Here is a 25,981-nt window from a genome sequence, read left to right as displayed (position 1 = left end):
CATTTTTGTCTTCTGTCTTTTCAAGCTACTTTTTAAATTCCAAATTTAACATAATATGTGCAGAAACTTTATTCAGCTGACACTAGAAAATGGCAGAACACATTTTTCACCACTTTCTGATATATGCTTACAATTCTAGAGGGTAATATTATTTTCCATTAGTTAGAATGATTTGGGATGCTATTAAATCATTTCCTAATTTTTGCACAGCTAAAGGTATAACAATAACCAAACATTACTTATAATTTAAAATGTTTATTATCTCAATTCCACTCTAAAAGATGGAACAAAATTGAAATTATCAGTAATTTCAGGTAAATACCATGGATGTCCTGTGAGAAGAACGGATGACATGAAAAAATCCATAGCTTAGGAAAAATCCTTAAATTTGAAAACAGTTTCTAAAAACTACAGGTAAAGGTCTCTGTCTATGTACTTACAATAAGCTTAATAGTCTTCATATATGATGATGGAAACTGCATCTATTCCCTGTCAAAAGGAGCCTCAATAGACATTTAATTTCCTTGCCAATAGGACCTGATTCTTCCTCCAACATGTGAGCTCAAAATATAGTGCATTATTCCCATATGAAAAAGGAATCAGAAACACTTCCCAAAATTTACATATGGGAGTGTCCAAGGCCTTATTTTAGAACTTGAAGTGACTGAAAGTTTGATTTACAATTCAACTGGATTAATTCAGGAGGAACAGTTTTAGACTGGCTTCAAAATGAAAATGAAAGAAAGTATCTAATTGCTTTCCTTTTCTCAAATTCTCTGTACTGCTAACACTAGCATTTCAGATCATGCATGTTACAGTTCAAAGTATAAACTCACTTTCATCAAATGACTTTGCAATGTAATAAATGAAGCCTTTAAAGCCATTAATGAAATTGTTCAACTTCTGAATCAGTTATATTACATTCATCTAAACATTTCCATAAATTATTTTTCAAATTCTCTGTTGCTGTGAGCCTCCAAAAGTTTGTTCAGTCAAAACTGAACTTCATGAATTAAACTACTGTGGGACCTTACATGGTCATTGTTTAGTATTAAAAGAAGTGATTATTATACAGTCCTCAATATGTGATATTAATTCCAAACCTTGTATCTTTGTCTGTTTATTGAATTAAGGAAGATTTTTCACGTGAACAGATTTTGAAAGTCCCACTCAACAACAGTAACAATCACCTGGATTGTGGAAAAGCCCCACTGTATAAATGTTTTGGGGTTTTTCTTTTTCTTTTTAGAAGAATAAACGTGTAATTGAAATAGTACACTGTCTCTAATAATAACACAAGCAGTCATTTACAAATACTTCCTGAAACAATCAGTCTTATGGGTACAGGGGATTGACTGCATGAAACACATTACAAGACATGACAGCATTTAAATGTAATGTTGATTGCACTGAAGTACCATTAATGTCACAGGTAGCTGACAGTACTAGCAGGAAACCCAGTTTGTACTCACTGCTAGAAACTCAAATGGTATTTGATCAGGCTCTGAGAAAATAGAGATGGTTGAATAATAATAAATTTCCCAACACAGTAAACTAGTTAATTGATTATAAGGAAGCATGTTTACCTATTTTAAACCAGTTTGTTAATTGAAAAAAAAAAAAAACAACAAGCTAAAGAAGTTTAAATTAATCTAGAAGTTCTTCTGACTTGTTGAAGGCCTTTTCTTGCCAAACAGTCAGCATCAGTGTAAAAACCCTCTTAAATGGACAAAAAAATGGTGCTCTGCTGTCACCCCTTTTTCTTCAGCTCCACCTGTCAGAGTTTCCTAGTGGTGCTGGTTCTTTTCCAAACAGTTGAATAAACATTTTCATCATCAGTGGCATAAAATAATATGATCATATTTATTAATTTTTAAAGTGCTTCATTGTGAGCACTACAATGATCTGAAATGGAACAGCTGTCACCTCTTCAGGCCCTGGTACCTGGGCTTCCACAGAGCTCTTTATACCATTAATTTAGAAATGTCTTCTTTTGATGATGTACACTGGGTATATATCCTTACCAAGTAAGAGAAGATAAACTGTACAAACTCAGAAACATAACTGAAAGCAGGGCTCTCTTTTATTATCAAGCAAAACTTTAATTACAGTTGGAATATCTTAAGTTTCATTTGCACTCACTAAAGTCAATTGAAGCAGCTCCACTGAAAGTAGGGAAGTTGCATTTGATGTAATTACAGGATGGGCTTGGATTAGAACTTGCCCATCTGCTGCAACTAATGTACTTAGAGCTTAAAGATACAATAAGTTGTATTTTTTATTTAAATAATTTTAAAATAATATTTAAATTGATTTTGAGTAAGAGCCAAACAAAAGTATAACATAAATAGCACCAGGAATAGAAACTGGATGGATTGCCTTTCACTTTTCTCTGTGGATGAAACAGAAAACGAACTGTTCAAAGAAGGTGGACTTTTTCATAGGGAAGTGAACAAAAAGTGAACAAACACTGAAGAAAAAATTAAACATAAAACCAATATACCTCCCTAGGACTAGAAAACAATGCCATTTCAGTGGCATTCTCACCTCTGAAAAAGGAGTGAGCATTTTTACCATTCCCCTTGAAATCTGTGGGTTGGGAACCTCCGTCAGTGTGGATCTGTGAGGTGCCTAGTATTTTTCAAATACTCTTTGACAAATGAATAAATGAATATTCAGCCTTAAATACTCTGGTTTTTCTTCTCCTGTATTTAAAAACCAGAATCAACCAAATCTTATTTTTCAAGTTTCTTCCTTGTAGTCTGCTGTAAAGAATCATCAGTTTTTAAATGTTTATTTGTTTTGTTATTATTGTAGAGTAAAATAAGACACTGGCAATGACTACTACTACTAAAATTCTTCAAGACAAACATCTCTCTCTACTCTCAGGCTTTCCAATATCTTAACTGAGAAAACGTGTCACTTTGTGATTCTTCATTTTCTCAACCTCCGACTGCTGATAGTGTCTTACACAAATAAACACTAGAAATAGACCCCCCTCCTCCTGAAAGAGAGGTAAATTTCAAGCCAGGAAACTGAAGGCTCTGCTCTCTACATTGATACATTCGAGCAAAGGCTCATCCGTCCCTGCTGAAGCCAGGGGTCAATATCTGCCTTGAAGCCAGAACTTTCACAATTCACACTGAAACCTCTAAAGAAGTAAAAGGTGGGGAAAGTCTTTGTTGGAGAATAACAGGACAATGACTGTATCACTACTAGGAATGGGTTTGAAAACACATACCATGTGGGCTGAGTGGGCATATACAAAGGTGAAAATAGATGCTCTTTTGAAAGCAATGAGATTTTTTCAGCAGCGGAGAGCCACGGAACATTGAGATAGAAATTTAGGAACACCATCATTGGGACTGTCACGAGCATTTTTTTAACTTTTCTTCAGCAGGTTCCAAAGCATGCTTTAGAAACACGTGAAGCGCCTATGGCTCCTGCGAAATCCAGACCACTGCCGTGCCGGCTGTAGAGCCCTTTCAGCCCCTGCAGCCGCCCAGGCGGGGCTTCCCCAGCCGCTTTGCCCCGCTTTGCCCCGCTTTGTCCCGCTTTGTCCCGCTTTGCCTCGCTTTGTCCCGCTATGTCCCGCTTTGTCCCGCTTTGCCTCGCTTTGCCCCGCTTTGTCCCGCTTTGCCCCGCTTTGTCCCGTGGCGCCAGCCCCGCGCACCCCGCGGCATTCCCGGCCGGGCCGCCCCGGGACAGCCCGAGGGTGGCAGCTCCGGGCCACCGGGGGCTGCTCGGTCCGCGCCCGCCGCCGCGGCCCGGGGGAGCCCGCCCGGCTCCTACCTGGTAGGCGTCGGGAATGTTCACCGTCTCGCCGTGCTCCGCCACGTAGCCGATGATGCCCTTGCCCCAGGGCACCTGCACCTCGTTGCTGTCCTCGGTGGAGCCGCAGGGCAGCAGCGGGGTGCCGGCGTGCACGTCGAAGAACTTGGACACCAGGGTCTTCTTGCCGGCGGAGGTTCCCTCCACGAGGAAAAGGGATCCCCGGTCCGCGTCCACCATGAGGCAGACGAAGATGAGGATCTTGTAGCTGAGGCTGGTGAGGTCCAGGTCATTGGATATGTCCTTGACCAGTTCCAGGAAGAACTGGCGCTCGTTGTGCTCCTTGAGGTAGCGCTTGTAGTCCAGGGCGGTGGGGGGGTACTGGGGCAGGCTGACGCGGGACTCCAGCAGGGCGCTGAGGATGTGGGCGGTGGTGGGGGGCAAGGAGCTGGCCTTCCGCAGCAGCGCCCGCCGCCGCACGCTGCTCAGCGGCTCCTGTGCCCGGGCGTGCACATGCTCGTCGTAGGTGAGGTTGACGTGGATAGCCTTGGAGCGGGCGAAGCTCTTCCGCAGCTCCTTCTGGGACGCTCGGCGCTGCAGCCCCCCGGGAGCGGGGCCGGGGCCGCCGGGGCCGCCTGCGCTCCCCCAGCTGCCGCCGGGGCCGTCGCTGCTCCGCCGCTCCTCCGACGGGCCGGCAGCGGGGGCGGCGGGGACGGCGGGGACGACAGGCGCTTTAGGGATCGAGTTCTTCCTCTGCAGCCACTTCTCCACCAGCTCCGGGTGCCTCTCTAGGAAACTTTCCACCGCCGCCACGTCGAGGCCGGCATCACCGGCGGCTGCCATGGTGCCGGCGGCGGGGGCGGCTCAGGCCGCGGGAGCTCCCGCGCTGGCCATGCCCCGCCGCCGCCACGTGCGGCTCTGCCGCCCCGACGGCCGCCCCGGGACACGGGGGATGCCGGCAGCCCCGGCGAGGGGCCGCTTCTGCCCCTTGCCCGGGCCCCTCCTCAGCGGCGCTCCTTCTTCTCTCCTTCTGCTTTCCCCCGCGACCTCCTTTTCCTGTCCACCACCCTTTATTATTAGTAGTAACAGCAGTATTCGTATTTTTCTAGGTATTTTTTGTGCTTCCGTGTTTTCAGCCTTTCTCCAGCCCTGGTGTGGGTTCCCGGTTCTGGGCCGCTCCCCTGGTGCGTCGGGCAGGCGGTGCCGCCGCGCCTCTGGAGATGCTCCGGGAGCGCTCGGGCAAACCCCTTCTGCCAAGTGCTGTCAGTGCTGGCGGCGGCTCCTGCGTAAGCCAGCCGGCAGACCACTGAGAAGGAGGGAGGGGAGGACGCGTGAGCCGAGCGGGGGGGCAGGCGGGGAGGAGGGAGGCTGGCGAGCCCCGCTGCGGGTGGGGGGGCACTGCCTGGCAGCAGCCGCCTCGGCAGGGCGGGCGGGGAGCGCAGCGTTCCCCGGCGGGAGGACCCCCGGCCGCCGGGAGCTGTGCTAGGGAGTTTCATTCAACAAAATCGGGGGAAAAGGGAGGGGCCTTTTGTCTGTGATGCTCGTTCAGGGAGGGGACGAACCCCGCCGCGGCTACCGCCCGCGGCCCGCGGGAGAGGCGGCGGGAGGTAATGGGAGCGCTCCCGTTGAAGAGCTCTCATTTATTGAAGCTCTTATTTATTGAAGTACTGAGCTGCTTCAGTAATTCAGGAGACAAGCAGAAAAACGGAGCCCTTCCAAGAATCCTTAGTGAATTCCGTTTCTGGAATCACTGAGTTGTTTGCGGATCGCCTCACCCGTGCGGAGCCCCGACCGTGCCCGGCTCCCGCGGGGTGCGAGGGGCGCAGCGGCTCTGCCCGCCCGCAGCCGCCCAGGGCTCTCTGCCGCAAGCCGCTGTTCCCGGGCAGCTCGGCGGGAGCGGGCGCGCCCAGGCGCTCCTGGGTGTCCGCTCGGGCATCACCGGCTGCCCGACGGAAACCGGCCGTACCCACCGCCGGCAGACGGACAAGGGTTATTTTTATGCGCACGTGGAGCAGTTTTCATTGCTAAATCAATGCCTACGCATAAGCGATTGAAAAAACAAGTCATGGATCTTAACACGTGAAAATGTTTTTCATGCGCTCACCAAACAGTGAATGAAAGCGGCTTCACAAATTCATGAATGGAAGTGCGGGTGGCTGGGAAAACACACGGGCTATTCCTCAACCAAACGAGATTCCCACCTGCCGGGGACCCTGTCCCTGCAGCATCCCCTTACGGCGCTGGGGGCGGGCAGTGCTCGCAAGGAGGGGGAGCACTTTTGGGACACGTGTCGATAGCGCAGGCTGCTGCGAGGGTGTCGGGGGGGAGAAGGGCTGCGTGCGCGTCCCGGAGGACGGCCGCGTCTCCCGCGGCAGTGGGGGTGACCCTCAGGAGCTCCGTGCAGATGCTTCGGTTTGTGCAGCTTACGAAGCCACAGACAAAGGATTTCGGCTCCCAGCCTCGGTGTCCTCGCCGGTGCAGGTCCCGGGCTGCTGTGGCGGCAGGGCGCCGCTCTCGGCGGGGTTTCGTAGAGCTCTCCGGCTCTCCCCGCCGCGCAGGGATGCTGCCGCAGGAGGACGGGCTCTCCATTGAGAAACCCCGCCGCCGCCGGCATACACCGGCAATGGGGCAGCGGGGGCGGCGCGCAGGCGCGCGGTTAGCCGGGGCGGGGGGCGCAGCCCCCGCAGCAGCCCCCGGCGCTCGGGGGGCGGAGGAGGGGGCCGGGGGCCGGGAGCCGGGAGCCAGCCCGGCACTGTGCAGTGCGCGGCGGCGGGGAAGAGTCGTTCCCGGCCGCCGCACCGTGCCCCGCCCGACTTGCGGAGCGCGCCCGGCTGCAGAACCGCGGCGAGTGGGCTGCGGGCCGAGGGGCGGGGAGCGGCGAGGTCGGAGGACACGCTCTAGGGGGTCGTGGCCGAGCCGCTCGCATCTCTAACGCAGCGAGCTCTTTCCATGCAGGTAGCTCGGTATGACAAGGCAGCGCGTCTCGGCGGGGCAAGGCGCTGTGAGCGTTTCCGAGCGCTCGGAGCTGGGCGTTTCACAGGCGCAGCCCTCGGGCAGTGCCGCCGCTGTCACAGCGCGGTGGCGGCCGCGCCCCCGGAGTCCCCGAGCCCCCCGGGGCTGCCCCGAGCCCGAGCTGCGTCTGCGGTTTGGCAGCGCTGGCACAAACGCTCCGTTTGCACAAAGAAATCCCGTGAGCTGCTGGAGGCCAGCCTGGCGCGTACCCCCAGCTCTCAAGCGAGGACCTTAGGTGCGAAATAATTGTATGCAAATAATTTTTGTCTTCTCGGTGTGCTAAGGCTTGGTTGTAGCACACACACCAGTGTTTATTACAAAATGGCTACTGTGTAGCAGTTCTGTATGTAAACACGGCAACTTAGTGTTCCTGTAAGGCTAGCTATAAGCTAGGTCCTTCAAAGTCTTGCGGCATCTTTAGTTTATTTTGCTAGAATGTTATGCATAGCATTTGACTGCAACAGAAATCTGCATATTGACAATCTCTCAAGACTGAGGAAAGTAAAACTGTAATTGTCTCCATTGCATGAAATACATAATGAAAAATTTACTGTAACAGCTGTAAAGAACTGTGGAGTCTGAAATTCACATAAAGGTGAAATGTCACAAAGATGATCACACTGGTTTGACTGTTCTGTAACTTGCAGAGGCTTTGGACATGCTGTCAGGATAAAACCAGGTTCAGAAGCATGGCCAGGTGTGCATTGATGGATGTTAGGAGAAAACTGAGGTCTCTGTTCTGTCTGCAGGGCGAGTTAAACAAGCACAATGTGCACTGGGCTGCAACCTCGTGTTTGCTGAGATAGATTAGTTTCAGTCTTTTATGGGAGGGCAAAAAGTAGGAGAATGGGTTTTGTCAATGCCACGGGATTGTGCTGCCACTGTAGTTTTATAGGTATGCTGCAGTGAGGTACAAACAGCTTACATCTGATGCATCTGAGGTATGATGCACCTTTAGTCAGCAGGGATGTACAATGCCAACCCAGACAGCAGTGCAGGCTTTAGCCAGTTGCACCTGGTTTCCTTGGGTGCAACATATAAAAATGCCCTTAGATGCCCTAAAAGTATCACAAGGGGAAATGTCAGTGCATTTCTCAGGTGCAGTGTGTTTCTCTGTTCAGAAAGGTGGTAGAATAGCACTCCTCAAAATACAGTTGGGAAAACCACTTGAAAAAATTTTGTCATTTGGGGAGATGCTTTGTTACTCTAACCAGTCTGAAAGGGGAAAGCAGTCCAGTAGAATCCAGGAGGATGGGAGCATAAATGATGTATCATATAAAATGCACAATGTATACTTTAATAGGTAAAATAGAAATCCTTTTTGCATTAGGGAGAGTTGCAGTTCTTTGCATCATTTCATATACAACTACTTGCTACAAAACTATGTGAATATCTTTGTAATTCCAATATCCAGAAGATTCAAATTTAATTTTATACAGTTTTTAAAAATGAACATGAGATTGGCATTGAATTCCTCAAGGCTGTGCTCCACTGAAGGGCATTAGAAAAAGGGTTGTCAATAGCCAGTTCCTGGAATCTCCTGACAGAAGGTGAAAAACCATTATTGTTTCCTTCCAAACCTTCTAAAATCTGTCTCTTTCAACAAAAGCCTGCTCTTGTACTGAAGGTTTCTGCAATACCTGTAATGACATGTTCACATTTCTGTCCTCCAGAGCTGACTCTTCCCATTGTCTAAAGTGAATTTAGATATCACTTTGTTTGCTTTCTTTTAAAAGCTTGTACTAACTTCTGTAGGATTTGTTTGCTGCAATTTTACTGAGAAAAAATAGTTACTATATGCTGATGGTATATTGAAGGAAATTCCAGTATAAAGTGAATGTCATAAGACGTTTCCAAGAAATTTCAGGGGAAAAAAAAGCCACACAATTCTAAAGCACTTTAGTGACCAGAAAAAAAAACCCCAAACCATGAGACACAGGACACAGTAATTAATAGCTTGATTCAATTAATATAATTTACATTACAATAATATAAACAAAACCAATGAAACCCACACAGAACACTTTCCCTTTTAGATGGTCCACTGTTTTTCAAGTCTTTGTGAAAAGCACAAGAAAAAACAAAAGTCATAGTGTACTAGAAGGTGACAGTATTTAGTCAAGCAAAACAACTGCAGCACACCACGATGCCAGTAGAGGGTAGTGACCAGCAAACAAAATCTAAAAGCTCTCCAGAATCAGAAATTGAAGTCTCCTCGTTGGCACTACAGTGTTCTGGGAAAGCTATAAACCTTCTGACCTGGTGTACTGAGTATTGGAAATTGCACCAGTATTTTAATACAGGGAATGTGGATTTTTGTTTCTGTGGAACTGTAGCTCAAATTCATCTGCACTACTGCAAAGTCGACAGTTGTGATAGTAAATCCTTGCAAGGCTATCATACCTCTAAAGAAAACCAATTTTTTTTTAAATGTATGTCCCCTTCAACACTACACCTTATTTATGTCACCTCATTGTTTTGCCTTTATTTTTGTTGGGATCTGAGCAAGAAAATCTTGCAGCTTGTCCTGTTCTACAGCCGAAGATTTGGTCCTTTCCATCTTTTCCAACACTGTGGCCCTGACAATATTCCTGAATAGACATCATGTTACTTTTTTCAACACAACCCGTTTAGATCCAAATATTATCACGTCCTTCTTCTTGACAACTACATCAGCTTATGTGAAAGAGAGGGGGGATTTCTGCATGTTTAATTTGCTCGTGGAAAACAACAGGAAGAACGCGCGCCGCCCGGCCGGCACGCTCGGGGGCGGCGGGGCGGGAGGCGGAGGGGAAGGGAGGGGAGGGAAGGAAGGGAAGGAAGATAAGGGAAGGGGCGGGGCTGCACTTCCCGCTGTACCCGGAGCGGCCCCGCCATGGAGGAGAGCAGCGGCGTCCGCCTCTCGGCCGAGTGCCTGGACGAGCCGCCCAACAGCCGCATCTTCGTGGTGCTGGGCAAGGACACCACCGAGGCGCTGCTCCGGGAGCGCTTCTCGCCCTTCGGAGACCTCCAGAACATCTGGCTGCTGCGGGACCGCCGCACCAACGAGTCCCGCGGCATCGCCTTCATCAAGTACGCCCGCAGCTCGCAGGCCTGCCGGGCCATGGAGGAGATGCACGGCCGCAGCCTGGTGCCCGACGGCAAGCCCATCAAGGTGCGGCCGGGGGGCTCGGGGCGGGGGCGGCGGGAGCCGCGGGCGGGCCCGGCCCGGCCTGGCGGAGCGGCCCGAGCCCCGGCCTTGCGTGGCCGCGCTGCCGGAACAGGCCCGGCCCTCCCGGGCGCGTCCGCCCCGCGGCTCTCGGGCCTCTCGGGGCCTGCTCGCTCCCCAGGATCCCAGCGGGGGCCTGAGCTGCAGCAGGCCTGCGGGAAATACCGCGCCGGGAAGCGAGGGGCTGCTTGTGACAAAGATGCTTTTGTATATTTTAAGTGTTGTTAGGAATAAATAGAACTGTCTTTGCCTCTGTGTTTTATATGGTTTTATAGCTTGTGAACCCTTTTTAAAGCTTTTTTTTTTTTTATTTTTAAATTTATGGAATTGTTCTATCGCTATTCATCTTCCTGATTTGTTTTCCTATTCACCAAATACTAAGAAAGTATGAATTAGTTTAAAGAGTGAAAGAAGATGCTATGTGTTTCACTTGACAGTACAATTCAGTCAGTGAAATCTTTTCTGAAGAGCTTGCCATCAGAAGCCAAAAGATCTTAGTTGATTCCTCACGCCCTTGCATGACTATTAGAAAATAAATTAAGAGCTCTGTGAAATCAGTTGCTGCTTTTGCTTTGAAAGTTGTGTCTTGCTTACTTGGTTGTTTTGATTTTGCTTCCTGTTTTTGTTTATTTTTGTTTGTGATTTATTTGGGCTTTTATCTTGGTTGTTTTCTGGTGTGCATTTTTGACGTGAAATTTATTTCAATAACTACAAAATATTTTAAGAGTCACAGATATGAGAAGTTATGATACTTCATCGAGCAGTAGACCTGTAAACTTTGGCCCAGCTGAGCAGTGAATTGCAGTAGCAGTTCAGGTTTTATTAAGCTGCTAGACTTTCTTGCTTGCTCACTTGCTTATTTGTTTCTACTGCTGCTGTACTAGGTCTGTGACAGTAATTGCATTCTTTGCTTCCTCATGGTGTCACTGGTGGTGTTGACACTGCTGCTGAATCAGCAGTGGCATTTCTCACCATGCCTCGTTATCCCCAGTAAGGAACTTCTCTGGCTCCCGTCCTGTTTGGGATTTATTACATTTGTAGGTCATTTATCACAGGTGGTCACAGATTTCTTTTCTCTGCCTGCTGAGAAGGCCAGCTTATGTGAACAATAAATGCAAAGACAGTTAAACTATTTCACTTGCTTGTTGGTACGTGTCTTAAACCCTTCTACCAGTAATTAGTGTCTGTGTAATTATTCTCTTAGGTATTTATTGCACAGTCAAGAGCTTCTGGAAGCCACCGAGATCTTGAAGATGAGGAGCTTACACGAATCTTTGTTATGATACCAAAAACCTACACGGAGGAGGATCTGCGAGAGAAGTTTAAGGTTCTGATTTGCTGATTGTTGTTATTTTAAAATGCCTTTTACTAAATGCATTAGAAGGGCTCAGCACGTGGAACTTCTCATGGTTTTCAAATATTGGAAATTAACGTGTTTTTTAATTGTTCTAGATGTATGGAGACATTGAATATTGCAGCATTATTAAGAACAAGACGACTGGGGAAAGCAAAGGTTTGGGCTATGTCAGGTACCTGAAACCATCACAAGCTGCCCTAGCAATTGAAGAGTGTGATCGAAGTAAGAATCTGAGTGAATTCTTTAAGGGTGTTTTTGCAATAAGTGTGTATCATCATAACATACCTTTAATTTTTACTTTTGTTTGCAGGCAAATTATTCATGATGCAGAAACATGTTGAGACAAAGTTCTATTGCAAATAAATAATAGCACTCTTAACATTCAGTGAGAACAATCACCTGATTATGTTTTTGCAGGACCAGACTGCAAGTAGGATCTGTGAGAACAGTTTGGAAATGGACAGAGTTTTCTTTCATGCATTATTATTGGTCTGTAGTGTAGGCTTCATACACAGGAAAATATTTTAATTTGTTCTTGCAAACAGGCATTTTTGATCAAATTTGTTTGATATAAAATTAATTATTTTAGGGATTATGTTGTGATTACATGTATTTAAGAACAAATTCATGCTAACTGAAATTGGGAGGAGCGTGCTTGTTTTTGTTTAGTGTCATGATTTATCTCCTGCAGAGTGAAAGACTTGCCTTATTTATTACCAGCCACTTGGTGAGGCACAGGAGCAGGTTGCCCACAGAAGTTGTGGATGTCCAGTCTCTGGAAGTGTTCAAGGCCAGTTGGATAGGGCTCTGAGCAACCTGGTGTAGGGGAAGGTGTCCCTGCCCAAGGCAGGGGGTTGGAACTCAGTGATCTGTAAGTTTCCTTCCAACCCAAACCATTCTGTGATTCTGTAATTTGCTATTAATGCTCTAGTACCAAACGTTCATAAATTTCTGTGAGGCTAGTGGAAAAATGTCAGGAGCTGGAAGCACAGGACTTCAGAGGAGAGGCAGAGGGAATTGGGTTTGCTCATCCAGGAAAAGCAAGATTTCCCCAAAAGCTTAACAGCAGTCTTCCAGTTCAACCTCCTCTTCAGTGTTGCTTAATCACAAATATGAAGCAACGTGGGGTGTGGTTGTCTGTTCTGATTTGTTTTAATGGCTTTGTTTGGTTCTTTTTTCTTCAGTAATATGTGTGGTGGTTCTGCATTTTATCTGTCATAAACAGTTCAACAAAAATTATACTTGTGCATAGGAGTATGAGCCTGAGATATCCTAGCAGTCAGATTTTATTTTGCTTTTGCTGTGAAGTTAAAATTAAATTAGTCAAATAGCTTGAATGTGTAATACCTCTTTCTTTCATAAGAGCATAGCCTAGATCAGTGTAAAACATACATAAACTACTGTCTTAGCACAGAAGTTCAGGAGATGACTTTTGGAGCATGTCAGAATCTTGCTAAGTATCACAGAATGGTTGAAGTTGGAGGGGACCTCTGGAGGTCATCTTGCTCAGCCACTTGGCTCAAGCAGAGTCACCTGGATACTCGTGGCCCAGGACCATGTGCAAGTGACTTTTGAATATCGCCATGCATGGACACTCCAGAGCCTTTCTGGGCAACCTGTGCCAGTGCTCAGTCACTCTCATGGAAATTGGCCTCTGTCATGCTTAACTTGTGAGCAGGGGTAATTCAATTTGAAAGCCGTTAACTTTAACAAAATAATTAGGGCAGACTTCAAGAGTTAAAATTTAGTTGTTCCACTAAAGCCAGTATTTACTGGGTTTTCGGAATAATGTTTCTAAATATGGAGCTTGGAAAATATGGGCTTTGTCAGATAACTGAGGTGTTCTGAAGTGTTTTGTGTGTGGTTGTCTCTTTCAGGCTACAAGGCCATTTTGGCTGAACCTAAAAATAAATCGTCTGAGTCTTTTGAGCATGATTATTACTGTAATAGCATGAGACCAGAACTAAGAGGAAATACACTTCCATTTTGTAAGTCACAGCTTTTTACACTAAAAATGATTTGCAGTCTACAGTATGGTCACTAAGTAATGATGTGGTTTGGAGGAAGGGAAGCTGATGGATGCTTGGGTCAACACTTCTCTAGTAGATTGAATATTGAAGTTAGAAACTAGCCAGGCATTTCATCTCTCTACTTTTATGGCTCTCTTTGCTCTGGTTGGCCAATTGTTTTGTGACCTGCACTGGCGAAATCAACATGTCACCTTTAGCATATAATTGACTTGGATTACTTTTAAAAGTCAAATGCAACCTATGCATGAAATAAAGGCATGCAAGTATGATGACTCAAATTATTTTGTTGATTCTTCAGGTATGCAGCCAGAATTTTGTAGCTTTGACAAAGCTGAGACCCGAGTTCAAGAACCAGTCTCCAAACGCCTGTCGGTGATATCTCGGCTGCCCTTTATTCAAGAGCAGCTGTTCGCCCTCTTCGATTTAATTCCAGGTCTGGAATATTGTGACGTTCAGCGAGACCCTCATACCAATAGTGGTAAGTAAAAGCACAAAAGGTTTTTGACTTTTTTTATCTGAAAAGAATCCATTGTAATTGTATTTCAATTAATTTGTACCGCAAAATACAATTCACTTGTTGGGAACAATCAGTGGTTGCTACTGTCACTGCATGCAACCAAATTTGTTTGAACCCCTGTTTACACATAGCCAATAAAGGCTTATACCTTTGCTTTCAGATAATAAAAACTCAAGAAGGACGGAATCAAAGTAATGATAAGTGGGTTTTGGTCAAATTAATAGTTTGAGGCAGAATAAATGAAGTTGTTTCAGAAATTATTAGACATTAAAATGTGCTCTAAACAGATATTTTGAAGTTTTTATTCTGAAATATATGTGTGTAGAAGTTGACATGGGTAAATGGGATTAGATAATTTCAAAATGGATCATGTTTTTTCTTAAAAGATTGTTTGGTTTCGATCTTGTTTTAATGCTGCTGAGACAAATACAGAAGTGGTCTCTTCTCAAAGTAACTTGAAATGTAGATTATTTAGAAAGTTACATTTTAACTTCACATTCTTGAAATTGTGCATTGATGGGATAACTGTATTTTTAAATTAAACTATGTGTCCTTTTGTTATTAGTTCTGGAGTAGTGAGGAAGACATGTTTTTACTTGTATGGTTTTACTGCCAGCTTTTCAAGCCAGCAAAATACAGCTCATCTGTCACTAAATAAATTTCACTGGTTTCCTTCACAAATGAAAGTGATGAAATGATAATATGTGCTAAAAAGACTTAAGAATTTTGTGTCATCTATAACTGATGTGCAGTTTAAATATATTGCTTGTGTGAGTGTAGTTTTTTCTGAGGATTTGCCTGTTTCCTGCTGACGCTGTGTGCACTGTGCTTGCAGGGTATGCTGTGATTCAGTACAGCACTGCTGCCTCTGCTATATATGCCAAGTACAAACTACATGGGTTTGAGTATCCTACTGGAAATCGACTGACTGTTGTTTTCCTAGAAGATGGGAATGATAGCTCAGAGTAAGTACAACTCAAAGTTGTAAGTTGTGTCTTGGAGAGCAAAACATATAATAAACACATTTTTAACATAAGAAGTAATGTTAGCCTGTCTTGATTTTCGTTATCTACATGGCGTTACAGATTTCTAGATTTCTGATATGTATTAAAACTCACTTTTTTTTGCTAAATTTAAGATGACTGTAACTTAGCTCTTTCTTTGAAGTAATTTATTATCACTTCTGCTTGCAGCCTTATCAGGAAAATGGCAACACAGCTGGTGGCAGCCCAGGTGTCATCAGCGTTGCGCAGTAACAGCGCGATGGTTCAGCAGTACAGGTCACCCCCTGTAAGTTCAAATCATGGATGGTGTTGATATTCTTCTGAATTGTTGTAAGAAACTTCACATATACCAATAAAGGATAACTGCTCACTTGCTTCTGAAAACTGTCCTGCATTTTTAAGACATACCTCTGGCTGGTTGGTGCTTTTTTATTTCCTGAAAAGATGCCTGACCTTACTTGAATTTACAGTCCAACTTAATGAAATAAGTAAATAAAGTAATGAAGATTAGAACTCACAGGGCCTATTTATGGAACAAAAAATTATTTGTGATGGAACAAAAATGGTAAGAAAGGTAAAATACTTTCTCTGCCCCTCTCCCCCACCCCCCCACTAGTTTAATTATACTTGCATTTTTTTCCCTTGTTTTAGCAAACATTTGGAGGAACTTCCGGCCCACAGTTGCTGCAGCCCCAAACAGATGCCATACTTCCACCACCCAAAAAAAAAGTTCCACCTGACACTGCTGTGAAAGAAAGGCTTTTCATACTTTTTCATCCCCATCCTTTACCTGTAAATGTATTGGAGGATGTGTTCTGGTAAGACTCTGTTGTACTCCCTAACAAAAAGGAAACAAACTATGAAATATTGAAAGTAAATCTTGGAAAAAAAACCAAAACAAACCACCCAGGGCCTAAGAACTCTATCCAGAAAAGGCAGTGCACAGTAACCAATGAATCTTAAGTGAACAGTTAGTTTTTGAAAGAAGTGTGTAATGGCATTCTATAGTAAGACTCACAGCTGATCTGTGGGTTAGAGAGGGTTAATAAATGAGGTTTGTTTTGAGAATTATTCTCTGACCAAGGCTGTTGGCATGGAGACCAAGAAGAGAAAGAGGAGATAACTAGAAAATAAAAATCCCATAGCTATGGAAAGTATTTTTAGAAAGGTCCTGGGAAGAATAGGGGTGGAGAACTTTCCGCCAATGATTATGTTGATTAATTGTGACCAATGAAGACAGTGTAAACTGTGTTTACAGTCTGTGTAAACAGAGTGCACTGTTGTAATAAACAGATATCAGTCTTCTGAAGTACAGTGTGCCTTTTGTGTCACACCTGGCTCTGTAGCAACAGGATTAATGTTGAAGCATAGATCCAGTATCATCAGTCTAGCAGCTTTTTTATCAATTAACTTAATCTGAAGTAAAATGTCTAGTCTTCTACAGATTTTTAACCAAAATATGTAGTACTTCCAGTTACTATTTCCTTACTCATTTTGCATTTTCTTTTACATATTTTTATAAGGCATTTAACTATTTTGATTTCCACAGTAACCTCGGGGGAACAAGGTTAGGGTGTTGTTTATTTTCTGATGCATTATAATGGTTTGCATCCTACTAACTCTTGTTTCAGCTGTTCTTTCTCTCTCTCTGTGTGGAGCAAAGACTTGAGACAATTTTTGCCATCTTTAAAAACCTTTGTAATTAGCAGTTCTCCAGTAATTTATATTATTAATTTGTAGTATACTTTTGAAAAAAGAGACATTTCCCTTTTCTAATAACGCGAATTTGCAATGAATCTTTGGAAAGCTAAAATATTTTAAAAGCACCAGGAGAGGAAAACATTTTGTGTGAAACATTTTGTGTAAAATTCAAAATTGTAACTATTTGATATAGTGGATTCCTTAATCAGATGCTGGAGGAGGAAAAGGCTATGGACCAAGAGTCTTGACACTTCAGTATAACTTCAGTGAGAAGCAAGCAGACTACTTAAAAAAAATTTTTAAGGATCTGTCTAGGAATCTCCTGAGTTCTTGGGAGTCTCTGTTCCCTGAAGCTGTAGTGCTTGTTTTCTGAGTCATTTCAGTGAGACCTTTTGCAAGATTAATCACAACTGAGCAAGTTCATTAAAGTGAGATGCAGATTTAGCTTCTAAATTATCTGCTGGCTTGGGTGTGTATGTCTTACTTTTGGTTGGTCTAGGTTTTTCTTGTTTTGTTTTTTTTGGTGCCATTTAGTGTTTGGGGGCTGTGATATTGATCAGCTGTCCAGATTCTTTTAAATAAGAGATAAACCACTGATATTTGTTCTATTGTAATATTTTACAGAAAACATCTGTGAACTTCTGGTGTTCATTTATACTTCTGCCCAAATCAAGAGAAGGAAATATGCAAATTGGGAGCATAGATACAAAAATACTGTTTTTGCAGTTAACCAAAATCATATGTGCTTCACATTGGCGATTAGTGCAGGAAAATCTATAAGTCACCTTTTCTTTTTTTCCTCCCCTCCCAGTCGTTTTGGACAATTGATAAGTGTTTATCTCGTGACTGGAAAAAATGTGGCCTATGCAAAATTTGCAGACAGAGCAAGTGCCAGTGAGGCCATAACTGCATTGCATGGCAAGATTGTGAATGGGGTGAGGCTGAAAGTGAGACTGGCAGACTCGCCCCCGGAGGAGCCCAGCAAGCGCCAGAGAACTTACTGAGCAGGTGAGTACCCACCCTGCCTGAGCTCTTACTAACCTCAACTCCAGCCACCTAAAATTGAGACAGGCAAAGATTTTGAACTTAGATACAAACATATAATGGTGAACTCTAAATCTCTTCTTAGCTAGCAAATTGAAATAGAATTTTTGATATATCTGTGTGTGTATACACACACATATATTTGTGTGCTTGTATATACACACGTGCACTTTATTTTGTAAAAATCAATTTTTATAGTTCTTGAAAAAAAATGAACCAGTTGATAAAAATCAAATCTGGATGTTCATAGGAATATTGCTTTTGAACTTGGGAGAATCAGTTGACATTGAAAAGAGTATGCAAAAATAAACAATGAAACAGACATAAACTTGTGTGTGCCTTTTTTTCATTACTATCACATGCCCTCAGTGGCATTAGTTAAAGATGAAAAGTTGAGCCCTTGAAGGGCAGAGGAGTGAAGGGTTAAATAAAAAAAGGGTGTGGGGAACAGGTAAGATTATCAGGTGAAACGAAAAGTTTTGGATATTGGAGTCATCTGTGTTCTCAGAAGTCAGGTGTAGCTGAAATATGTGATAGTGCAGAAAAATATAGGAGAGCCTGTGGTGGAGGAATTGAGATAATTAGTTTGAGAACTTTATTATTTGATGCTTATGGCCTGTGAAAGCTGGCTAAACTAGATATGTTTTGTATCTTACTGATTTCAGGGACCAAAATTCAATAGTTTCTTTTAAAACATAACTTTCCTTCAAATTATATTGCATTTCATCAAATTTTTAAATTATCTTCATTTTTTTCAGCATTAGAACTATTGCCAAAGGAGAATATAGTTGGGGTGAAAAGCCTAAGCCCTATTTTTTACAAAATAACTCTCAAATATTACTGTAGCTTCCAGATATTTCCAGTACCATACTATCTTCTGAGGGGACATGACATTTTGATTTAACCAATTCAGAAAAAACCACATGACTGTCTTTGTATCAGTATTTTCCTTCTAAGCTTCACTCTTTGTACCTTTCTTTGTATAGATGTTCTTTGTGACCCCAGAGTTACAATGACCAAAGAAAGCTTTGGCCCAAAGTGTTCTTTTTCTATTTTTCTTCTAAGGATTTCCATGTTGCTCTTTTGATAAGCAGCAGATACTAAACATGGCCTTAGTTTTTATACACAACTTTTGTTTTAATAAACTGGAATTTTGGGCATTCTTTTTCTGCATGGAATTATAACTAAAACTAAATTGGAACTTTTTTTTTTAATCACCAGCTCTGGTGAATGCAATTTTAAGTAACCTGTACCCATGCTCTTATCTTTGTACAACGTTTTGTTTGTTTTTAATGTGACTTTTTCTTTCAGCAATAAAAGCCCAGCCTCTGTGTCCCTACAGGAATAACTATGATGTGAAGGGTAATATAATACCAGGTCTGCCTTGTGTACTTTTTGCTGGAGTAGTGTAAATAGAAAATGCATCAAAAATTAGAATAGTTATTTATCCTCACCTTTTTCTATATGCCAGTTTCCTGGTTCCAAGTTTCTTAGCAGGATGTCTTGGCATCTGTCTCATTTCAGGGTAGACAGACAGAATTACTTGTTCATTTGTCCTTTAGTTGGTTTCTCAAATTCAAATGAAGTGATACCTAAAAGGAAAGATTGCCTTTCTAAAGGGCTTTACCATGTAAGTGGTTTTCCCACTGCCTGACTTTGCACTGGTCTGATTGACAAGCTTTGCAATAAATTGGAGGCATATATTTTGCTTTCAATTAAAGTGTTAAATTGTTCATGTGAAAAGAGATGCAATTCTCTCTTGCTCTGAAGTAGTTTTGGTTTTTTTTAAGATGTGAGAATACTAACTTTCATTTTAGCTGTAGGAAAGAACCTTCCTAGCTAAAACTTCTGTGAGATTTCACTTAAGGAAATCATTGCCTCTTAATTAAAAAATCCTTTCTAAAGTCCTGTTGCACTGCTTGCCTTTCATCTCTAACAAAGTGACTGGGTTTCTGAATTCATCTTTTCAATACAAGGTTTTCTGGTGAAAATTCACTATAAGACATTTGAATTCTAGTATCTATATGAAAAGAAATGTCATTCAATTGCATAATTAAATAAAATATTTATTTTTTAACACATTTCAAGTTTTGCCCCAACACCTTTTTATGCAAATAGTCTTTTTTAAAATACGATTTACAAAATTGTTTCTGAAAAAAGGCTTTATGGAACAGTTGCTACTCATAATGCTTTTGCAATGCAAACTTCTGACTATGAGAAATTTCTATTACCTTGCAACAAACTTTGTTTATCAGGCAAATTTGAATACATGTCTATTAATATTCTGAACCAATCCACCTAATGAATTTTACAGGCTCTAGTTCTCCTACAAGTCAATGAAATTCAATTGTTTATGTGAATAGTTAAAAGTAGCAGAGCAAAGATGCAAATACAGACCAGTAGAGTTCTCTTCACCACTTCAATTTTTTTTTGAGTGTGAGGTTGTCCCCTTTTATCCCCTAAATAAATGTTAATGGCTGAAATAATCACTTCAAACTATCTTGCTTTAAATCAGTTTAGGCTTGAGAAGACCACAGTGTCTACTTCAGGCAGTTGCTAAAAGCAGACCTATCTTAAAAATCTTGCTTTTGACCACCTTGTGCTCTTCACTCAGGCTTTGTGCTAATTTTAGTATTTTGTTAAAAGCTCACTGCAGTGTCTGACCCCAGTTACAGTGTGTCATTCAAAAATAGAAGAGGAAGGAAAGAATTTGCAATCTGTCAGGAGAATGCAGTGTGGCTTTCAAGTTAATCTCTTCATTGCTACCTAGTAGTTCTATTTAAATACCACTCCCACCCTTGGAAACTCCCCCCTCCCAAACCAGTAAAACAATAGACCCACAAGCAAGCAAAACAAAAAACCCAAACTCACCCAAAATGTCTTTCTAAAGCTCTCACATGGTCCTTAGAAAGCAGAGTTTCTAGCCAGCATTGTGTTAGAAATGCCAGACACAGCTACCTGGAGCTGAGTTCTGTCACTTTTAATACTCATTGCTGATTGACTTCAACCCACAGCAAATGGATGAATTAAATTTTTCCCTTGATGAAAAAACGTAGATGTTTTAAATAATTACTTAGTTACTGGCTAAATTGAAAAAAAAACAAAACCCAAAAACATTTATTCTATCATAAAATACGTGGTTATTATTGTCTTTCATTATTCTTGTCTGGAAGAAGTCCTGTGTCTCTGCTTTCATTTGAATTGATTTTTTAATTTAAACATTTATTAAAATACTGATGTTAATATGTATATATTTTAATGATTTACTTCTCTGCAAGAATGTTTTTAAAAAATAATTGTTTCATAGTTGTGATACACATTGAAAAAAATAGCTGTATTTTGTATCAACAGTATACTGCAGAAAAAATACTGGCTTTTACACACTGCTCAGGGAAAGAGGTACTTCTTTAAAAGTTAGAGAAGCATTTAAGCATATTTATATAATATTTAGGCATATTTTTATTTATTTATCTTTTTATAATACATTTTATTTATATTATTTTATAATACTGAACTTTAATATTATTCTTAAGATATTGAAAGCCTTATATGCTGTTGTAATTACTATATTTTATAATATGTACTTTAAAATAAAAATAAGTATGTTGCTTTTTGATACTATTTTTGTGCTTGTGTTTTTTCTACAGAAACTAAGTAATGACATGACCCTCAGCTAGCTGACTGACTGAAAACGTGACTAGACATGGTTCCTGTGGACAGTGACAACTTTTTTTCAGTGACAACTTTTTTTTTGTTAATTGTTACTTAGTTGATCTCTCTACGATCCTTTTTCCTTCTGAATATGCAGACCTGCAGTTTTGAAAACTATGTAGGCATTAAAAACTGTAAACTGGTGGTTGTTCTTGTAATAGTATTTAACCTTGTATTACAGAAATAGCTCTTGTTTTTACCTGAATCCTTCCTATAAGATGGAAATTGCAATAATGGAGGAAATAAAGGAGCCAGCATTTCCTGACTTGACTGCTTAATTGATAATGATTCAGATTCTGTTAAAATAGAAGACATCTCTCATGATCCAAATTGCATTGAAAAGTGAAGTACAACAGTAAATTCAAAGAAAAGGAAGTAACTATCAGTCACTATCAGACAGTATTAATAACTATATGACAGTATTAATCTAGATTTAAGAAAATAGCTGTAATCAAGAAAATAATTCAAAGTACATTCTTAAATATTTTGCTGCTCTGGGCTAAAATGATTCATTATGCTGTTTAGTGAAAGAAACATTTGACTGTCAGACTACCAAAACTTCTTATATTTGTGCTTTCTTATCCTGAGATCTTTTGGCTATTACTGGGGGTAAACTGTGGAGTCTAGGGCTGTGGGTTTGTTTCTGTTAGTTTTGAGAGGTTGAAATGTTTGGTTTTTTTCAAAAGCTTTCAATGCATATATTCAAGTGTGAGGTGAACAAGTCAAGTTTTCAGCAGGATGATTTTGACACTGATGGAGAGTAAATGATGATAATTCAAATAAGTATGTGCGCAGATAATTTTCAAATGCCATTACTTTTCTGTGTATTCCTGTATACTACGTGTTGAATTGGAAATATCCTGGTTATTAAAATATGCTATGAAATTGAGGAATTCTAGTTGTATGCACTCTAGAGGAGAAGCATGCCCTTGGGTGCTTCCTGCTTCTCAGCATCTCCCATATGGTCCCTTCATGAGTTGGTTCAGAAGTAACAAAACATGTATTTAAAAAACCACAGTTTTTCTTCTTTTAAAAGAATATTAGAATTCAAATGTTCAGATAGGAGCAAGTTGCAGAGTAAAGGTTGCCTGAGAAACCTTTTCCTTCCCTCTATTCCAGTAGCACCTGTTAGAAAGCAGTTCTTGATGGCTCACCAGCAGCTCTTTTCCCCAAGTGCAGTTGTTTCATTCAGCACAAGGAACAGAATTAATTAAGGGCTGCATGGTTAAAGAGGCTGGAAAATTCCTGCTTACTTTGGTGTAGCTGTTAAAAATTAGTGAAAAAAACAGATTTATGGATGAGCCTCAAGAATTGCATCCTGTCTCTGACTCTAGCCCAAAGGTTGGTTATAAGGAGGGTTACCATTTCTCCTGTGCTCCCCTGAAAAAGTTCCAGTTGGGGTCAGTATGTTGGGTTTTCTGTTTGTTTATATGGTTGCTTTTGGTCGGTTTGTTTTGGTTTTTTTTTCCCCATCCTTTTTGGTAAATTTCAAGTAGCATTTGAGAATTTTCTGGATTTGCACAGGGGAAGTAATTCTGACCAGGTTGCCATAAATGCCAAACTCCAGAACTGTCAGGCAGCACCTTTGCAGCCACAACTGTACAGTCAGTGTGTGCAATGAGTCCAGTATTTTCAGAAAGCATCAATCGTGTTCTGTGAACATGGAGAGACACCACACTCATACAGAGGGTCTCACAAATGCTGCAGAACCTGTATGGTGTGGTGGATCTGCACAGTACCAGATGAAATGCTGAGAATACCTGTATAGGCAGCTGAAAAAAACCCAGCTTCTCATTTGAATGATAGAATGGACCTCTTCATGAGCCTCCTGTGCCAAGATCCCCAGTTTAGTGGGGTGAGTGCCTGTGTCTTTAGGGGATATAAAAATCCCCAGGAGGCTAAACACTGAAAAATTAAGGAACTCGTGGTGGTGTTTGGCCATCCTTAGATGGGAAGGAATAACCATGTTGGTGTGGTCCTAACAGTTGCTCAAGGGAGCATTCAACACTTACAGAGGTGTGGAAGATACCCTTTACAGCTTGAAGTGGTATTAGAAATTAAATAGTGCCTTTTTCTAGTTGTTCTCAATCTTGTTTTTATTACTACATGTGTCTGGGAATAGTTCACTCCCTGGGCATGTAAGATCAGTGCTCTGTATGCAGTCCTGCTTTGGGCTATGGAACTCCCTTGCCAGCTTGTTCAGTCAGAATTGGACTGGAGCTCAAAAAAACCCCTTTTTTCCACTTTCATTTCTAAGGGCTCAAGACACTGTAGAGTTTGGTTTTCAGGTGTCTCCCTTTTAGTCACTGCTCAATCAGGCTATCAAATGAATTGCATAGAGTCATTTTTAGTATTTGAGTAAAGGTTTTTAGAAGATACTTAAAATAAAATCGTTATTGCTCTCCTTAGAGTCCAGTGTATTTCCTGAAAACATTCATGTTCCATTCTTTGGCTAAGTAACAGTTTGTGTAAATACACTTTTGATTGGATATGACATCATCATTCCCTGTTGAATTGTTACATAGCACTGTTGATGAGTGGCATGCTGCTTTTCTTGATCATTTCATTGGTAAGTAAAAACTCTGACAGCTATGAGAATGAGCATTAGGTTCCTGTACTGGAAAAAAAACCTGTGTCACTCATAATTCTCTTTGATGCTGGTGAGTGAATTGGCCAAAACTGTCTTGAGGTTTTTGGTGTGTTTTGCAGTATCAGTGCTTTGATGTTGGCAAGTAGAATTAAGTGTGCTTACCTATAAGTGATTTAGATCTCAGCTGTGTTCATCAGACATAGTTTCTGTAGACTTTTGTACCTTTGAAAAAGAGATAACAGAGATTTCACAAATCACACTAAATTAATGTCCAGTAAAAATACTTTTATCCATTTAGTAAGTCATAACCATTTGGGCAGCGGAGGAGTCTTGTTTGTGTAACTGCAGAAGATACTAATTTGTTTATGCTGCCTGAATGTCTACATTGAGGTATTTCTCATAATGCAGTGAGAAAAGGCCATTCTCAGGAGGGCTGTGGATCCTGAACAAGATCTGTGAGTCAGTGATTGCAGTTCCCCTCATCCTGGGGCTCCTGAGACCTTTTTTTGGTGGCATGAACCTCTACTAGAGAAGCTCACATGGAGGCAGAGCCCAGGTTTGCAATGCACAGTGCAAGTGGGTTTCCTTTGCATCCTTCCTCATTCTTCCTGTTTGTGGTCCTTTTTCTGACCCAGGGCACTCTGCCGTTTTTTCTTCTGCTCTGTCTACAGAGAGATCATCTAACATCTGCAATGCCAGGCATCTCCAGTCTTTGAATCACTGTAGCAGTGAGAGACAGAAGGAATAATCATATGTGAAGGGGAAGCTGTTCAAGGTGAATACACCATGTGATTATGGGGACAGCTTCAGTTCAGGCATATCATATCCTCACAATACCACTTTCCTGAATTTAAATTGTATTTGTTGAACACTCATTTAAAACTTCATCAAAGATTCTGATCAAGTTTTTCAGAGAATGTCAGACTAGAACTGCTGTTAGAATGGTAAATTTTTCCCCAAAAAAGGAATTAACCATTAATTAAATAGTGATCTAAGATTTTGATTTAATGTACTTTAACAGTATACATCTGCCTTCTCCCATACCTTAATTCTTTTATTAGGATTTGTTCTTGAAACTCTGCAGACTTTGGGAAGGTGGAGCTTCATCTAACACAAAGTGTTGGATATCCAAATCCAATGTTAACATGCAGTATCTAATACACAATATCTGCAGGATTTTACTTCGACTGAAGAGTTAACGGCTGATCAGACCCTAGTCTATATTTAGAGAAAGTGTTTACAAATCCTAAGCTTGGGAGTACAGAAGTTTCCCTGGGAATTCTTCCAGCTCTTCTGACCAAGTTCTGCCTTTGGAAAGTGCTAGTGAGTAAATTACTCAGATGCCATTTTAAAATAGCATTTTAACAGGGCAATGTTAACAGAGCAGAATATGTGGACATCAAAACTATTGGAAATGCAAATATATGCATTGAAATGATATGCAGCTTCACAAATAAAATTGCAAGATGGCTGAAAGTTATTTAAGTATTGGAATGCTGGTTATTCTCATGCTGGGCACACTAAATCCCCTTCCTAATGTGTCTTATAGCTAAGGATAGCAGGAGTGAAGTTATGTTTAATCAGCAAAACAAAATCAAAAGCAGTGACATGTGAATATATGGTGATACATGTTTTGATTCACTGATATTTTAAAATTTTAATCAAGTCCACAAAATTTACTTCTGAATTCACTTCTTGTAATAATGCTGGGGGACATTAAAATGTGCTGCCTTTTTTTCTGTGTGGTAACATACCAACTAAGCTACTTAAAATCATGGCCAGAATCTTAGATATGAGTTATCCATAAACAGGCACCACAGTGAGTTTTACCCTTTGCCTGTTTAAAGGCCAAGGATACAAAAATAGCCTCAATGCCCACATATAACAGCATTCTTGGAATTTTATCCTGGGGACCCTCTGAAACTCTTTGAAGCTGGGTAATCTCTGTTGATTTGGAAAAATAAATAATTTAGGTAGTTCTCAGAGAGTGCAGAGGAAACTGTACTACTGTGACCCTTTTAAGCTATTCTAGAAAA

General features: G+C 41.8%; 2 protein-coding genes across 4 annotated transcripts in view; one reads left to right on the top strand and one right to left on the bottom strand.

Moving 5' to 3' along the window:
* PDE11A (phosphodiesterase 11A) overlaps nucleotides 1-5,039 on the bottom strand; it is a 103,765-nt gene extending 98,726 nt beyond the window's left edge. For both annotated transcript variants that reach the window (XM_079310317.1, XM_079310318.1), the window contains exon 1: nucleotides 3,793-5,039. In XM_079310317.1, the coding sequence (XP_079166443.1) occupies nucleotides 3,793-4,614 (822 nt within the window). In that variant the 5' untranslated portion in view covers nucleotides 4,615-5,039. The remainder of the gene's footprint in view (nucleotides 1-3,792) is intronic.
* A 4,577-nt stretch (nucleotides 5,040-9,616) lies between these two features.
* Nucleotides 9,617-21,620, top strand: RBM45 (RNA binding motif protein 45). 2 transcript variants are annotated; one of them, XM_079310374.1, is made up of 10 exons: nucleotides 9,617-9,937; nucleotides 11,196-11,318; nucleotides 11,444-11,570; nucleotides 13,226-13,336; nucleotides 13,677-13,856; nucleotides 14,731-14,860; nucleotides 15,089-15,185; nucleotides 15,551-15,717; nucleotides 17,412-17,608; nucleotides 21,292-21,620. In XM_079310374.1, the coding sequence occupies exons 1-9, from the start codon at nucleotides 9,659-9,661 to the stop codon at nucleotides 17,602-17,604; spliced, it is 1,407 nt and encodes a 468-aa protein (XP_079166500.1). In that variant the 5' UTR covers nucleotides 9,617-9,658; the 3' UTR covers nucleotides 17,605-17,608; nucleotides 21,292-21,620. The 2 variants fall into 2 exon arrangements, with proteins under 2 accessions (XP_079166500.1, XP_079166501.1); XM_079310375.1 differs by lacking the exon at nucleotides 21,292-21,620 and adding an exon at nucleotides 18,403-19,077.
* The last annotated feature ends 4,361 nt before the right edge of the window (nucleotides 21,621-25,981 follow it).

This window comes from Erithacus rubecula (genome assembly GCF_903797595.1).
Source record: "Erithacus rubecula genome assembly, chromosome: 8".
Taxonomy (NCBI): domain Eukaryota; kingdom Metazoa; phylum Chordata; class Aves; order Passeriformes; family Muscicapidae; genus Erithacus; species Erithacus rubecula.
The sequence above is the reverse complement of the archived record's forward strand: the minus strand, read 5'-3'. Positions and strand labels throughout refer to the sequence as shown.

What these genes read in the sequence shown, in the direction of transcription:
- RBM45 (XM_079310374.1), top strand. Translation starts at nt 9,659, where the DNA reads ATGGAGGAGAGCAGCGGCGTCCGCCTCTCGGCCGAGTGCCTGGACGAG. An exon ending in AGACCCTCATACCAATAGTG is followed by an intron (nt 13,857 to 14,730) that starts GTAAGTAAAAGC and finishes CTGTGCTTGCAG; the next exon opens with GGTATGCTGTGATTCAGTAC. An exon ending in GTATTGGAGGATGTGTTCTG is followed by an intron (nt 15,718 to 17,411) that starts GTAAGACTCTGT and finishes CTCCCCTCCCAG; the next exon opens with TCGTTTTGGACAATTGATAA.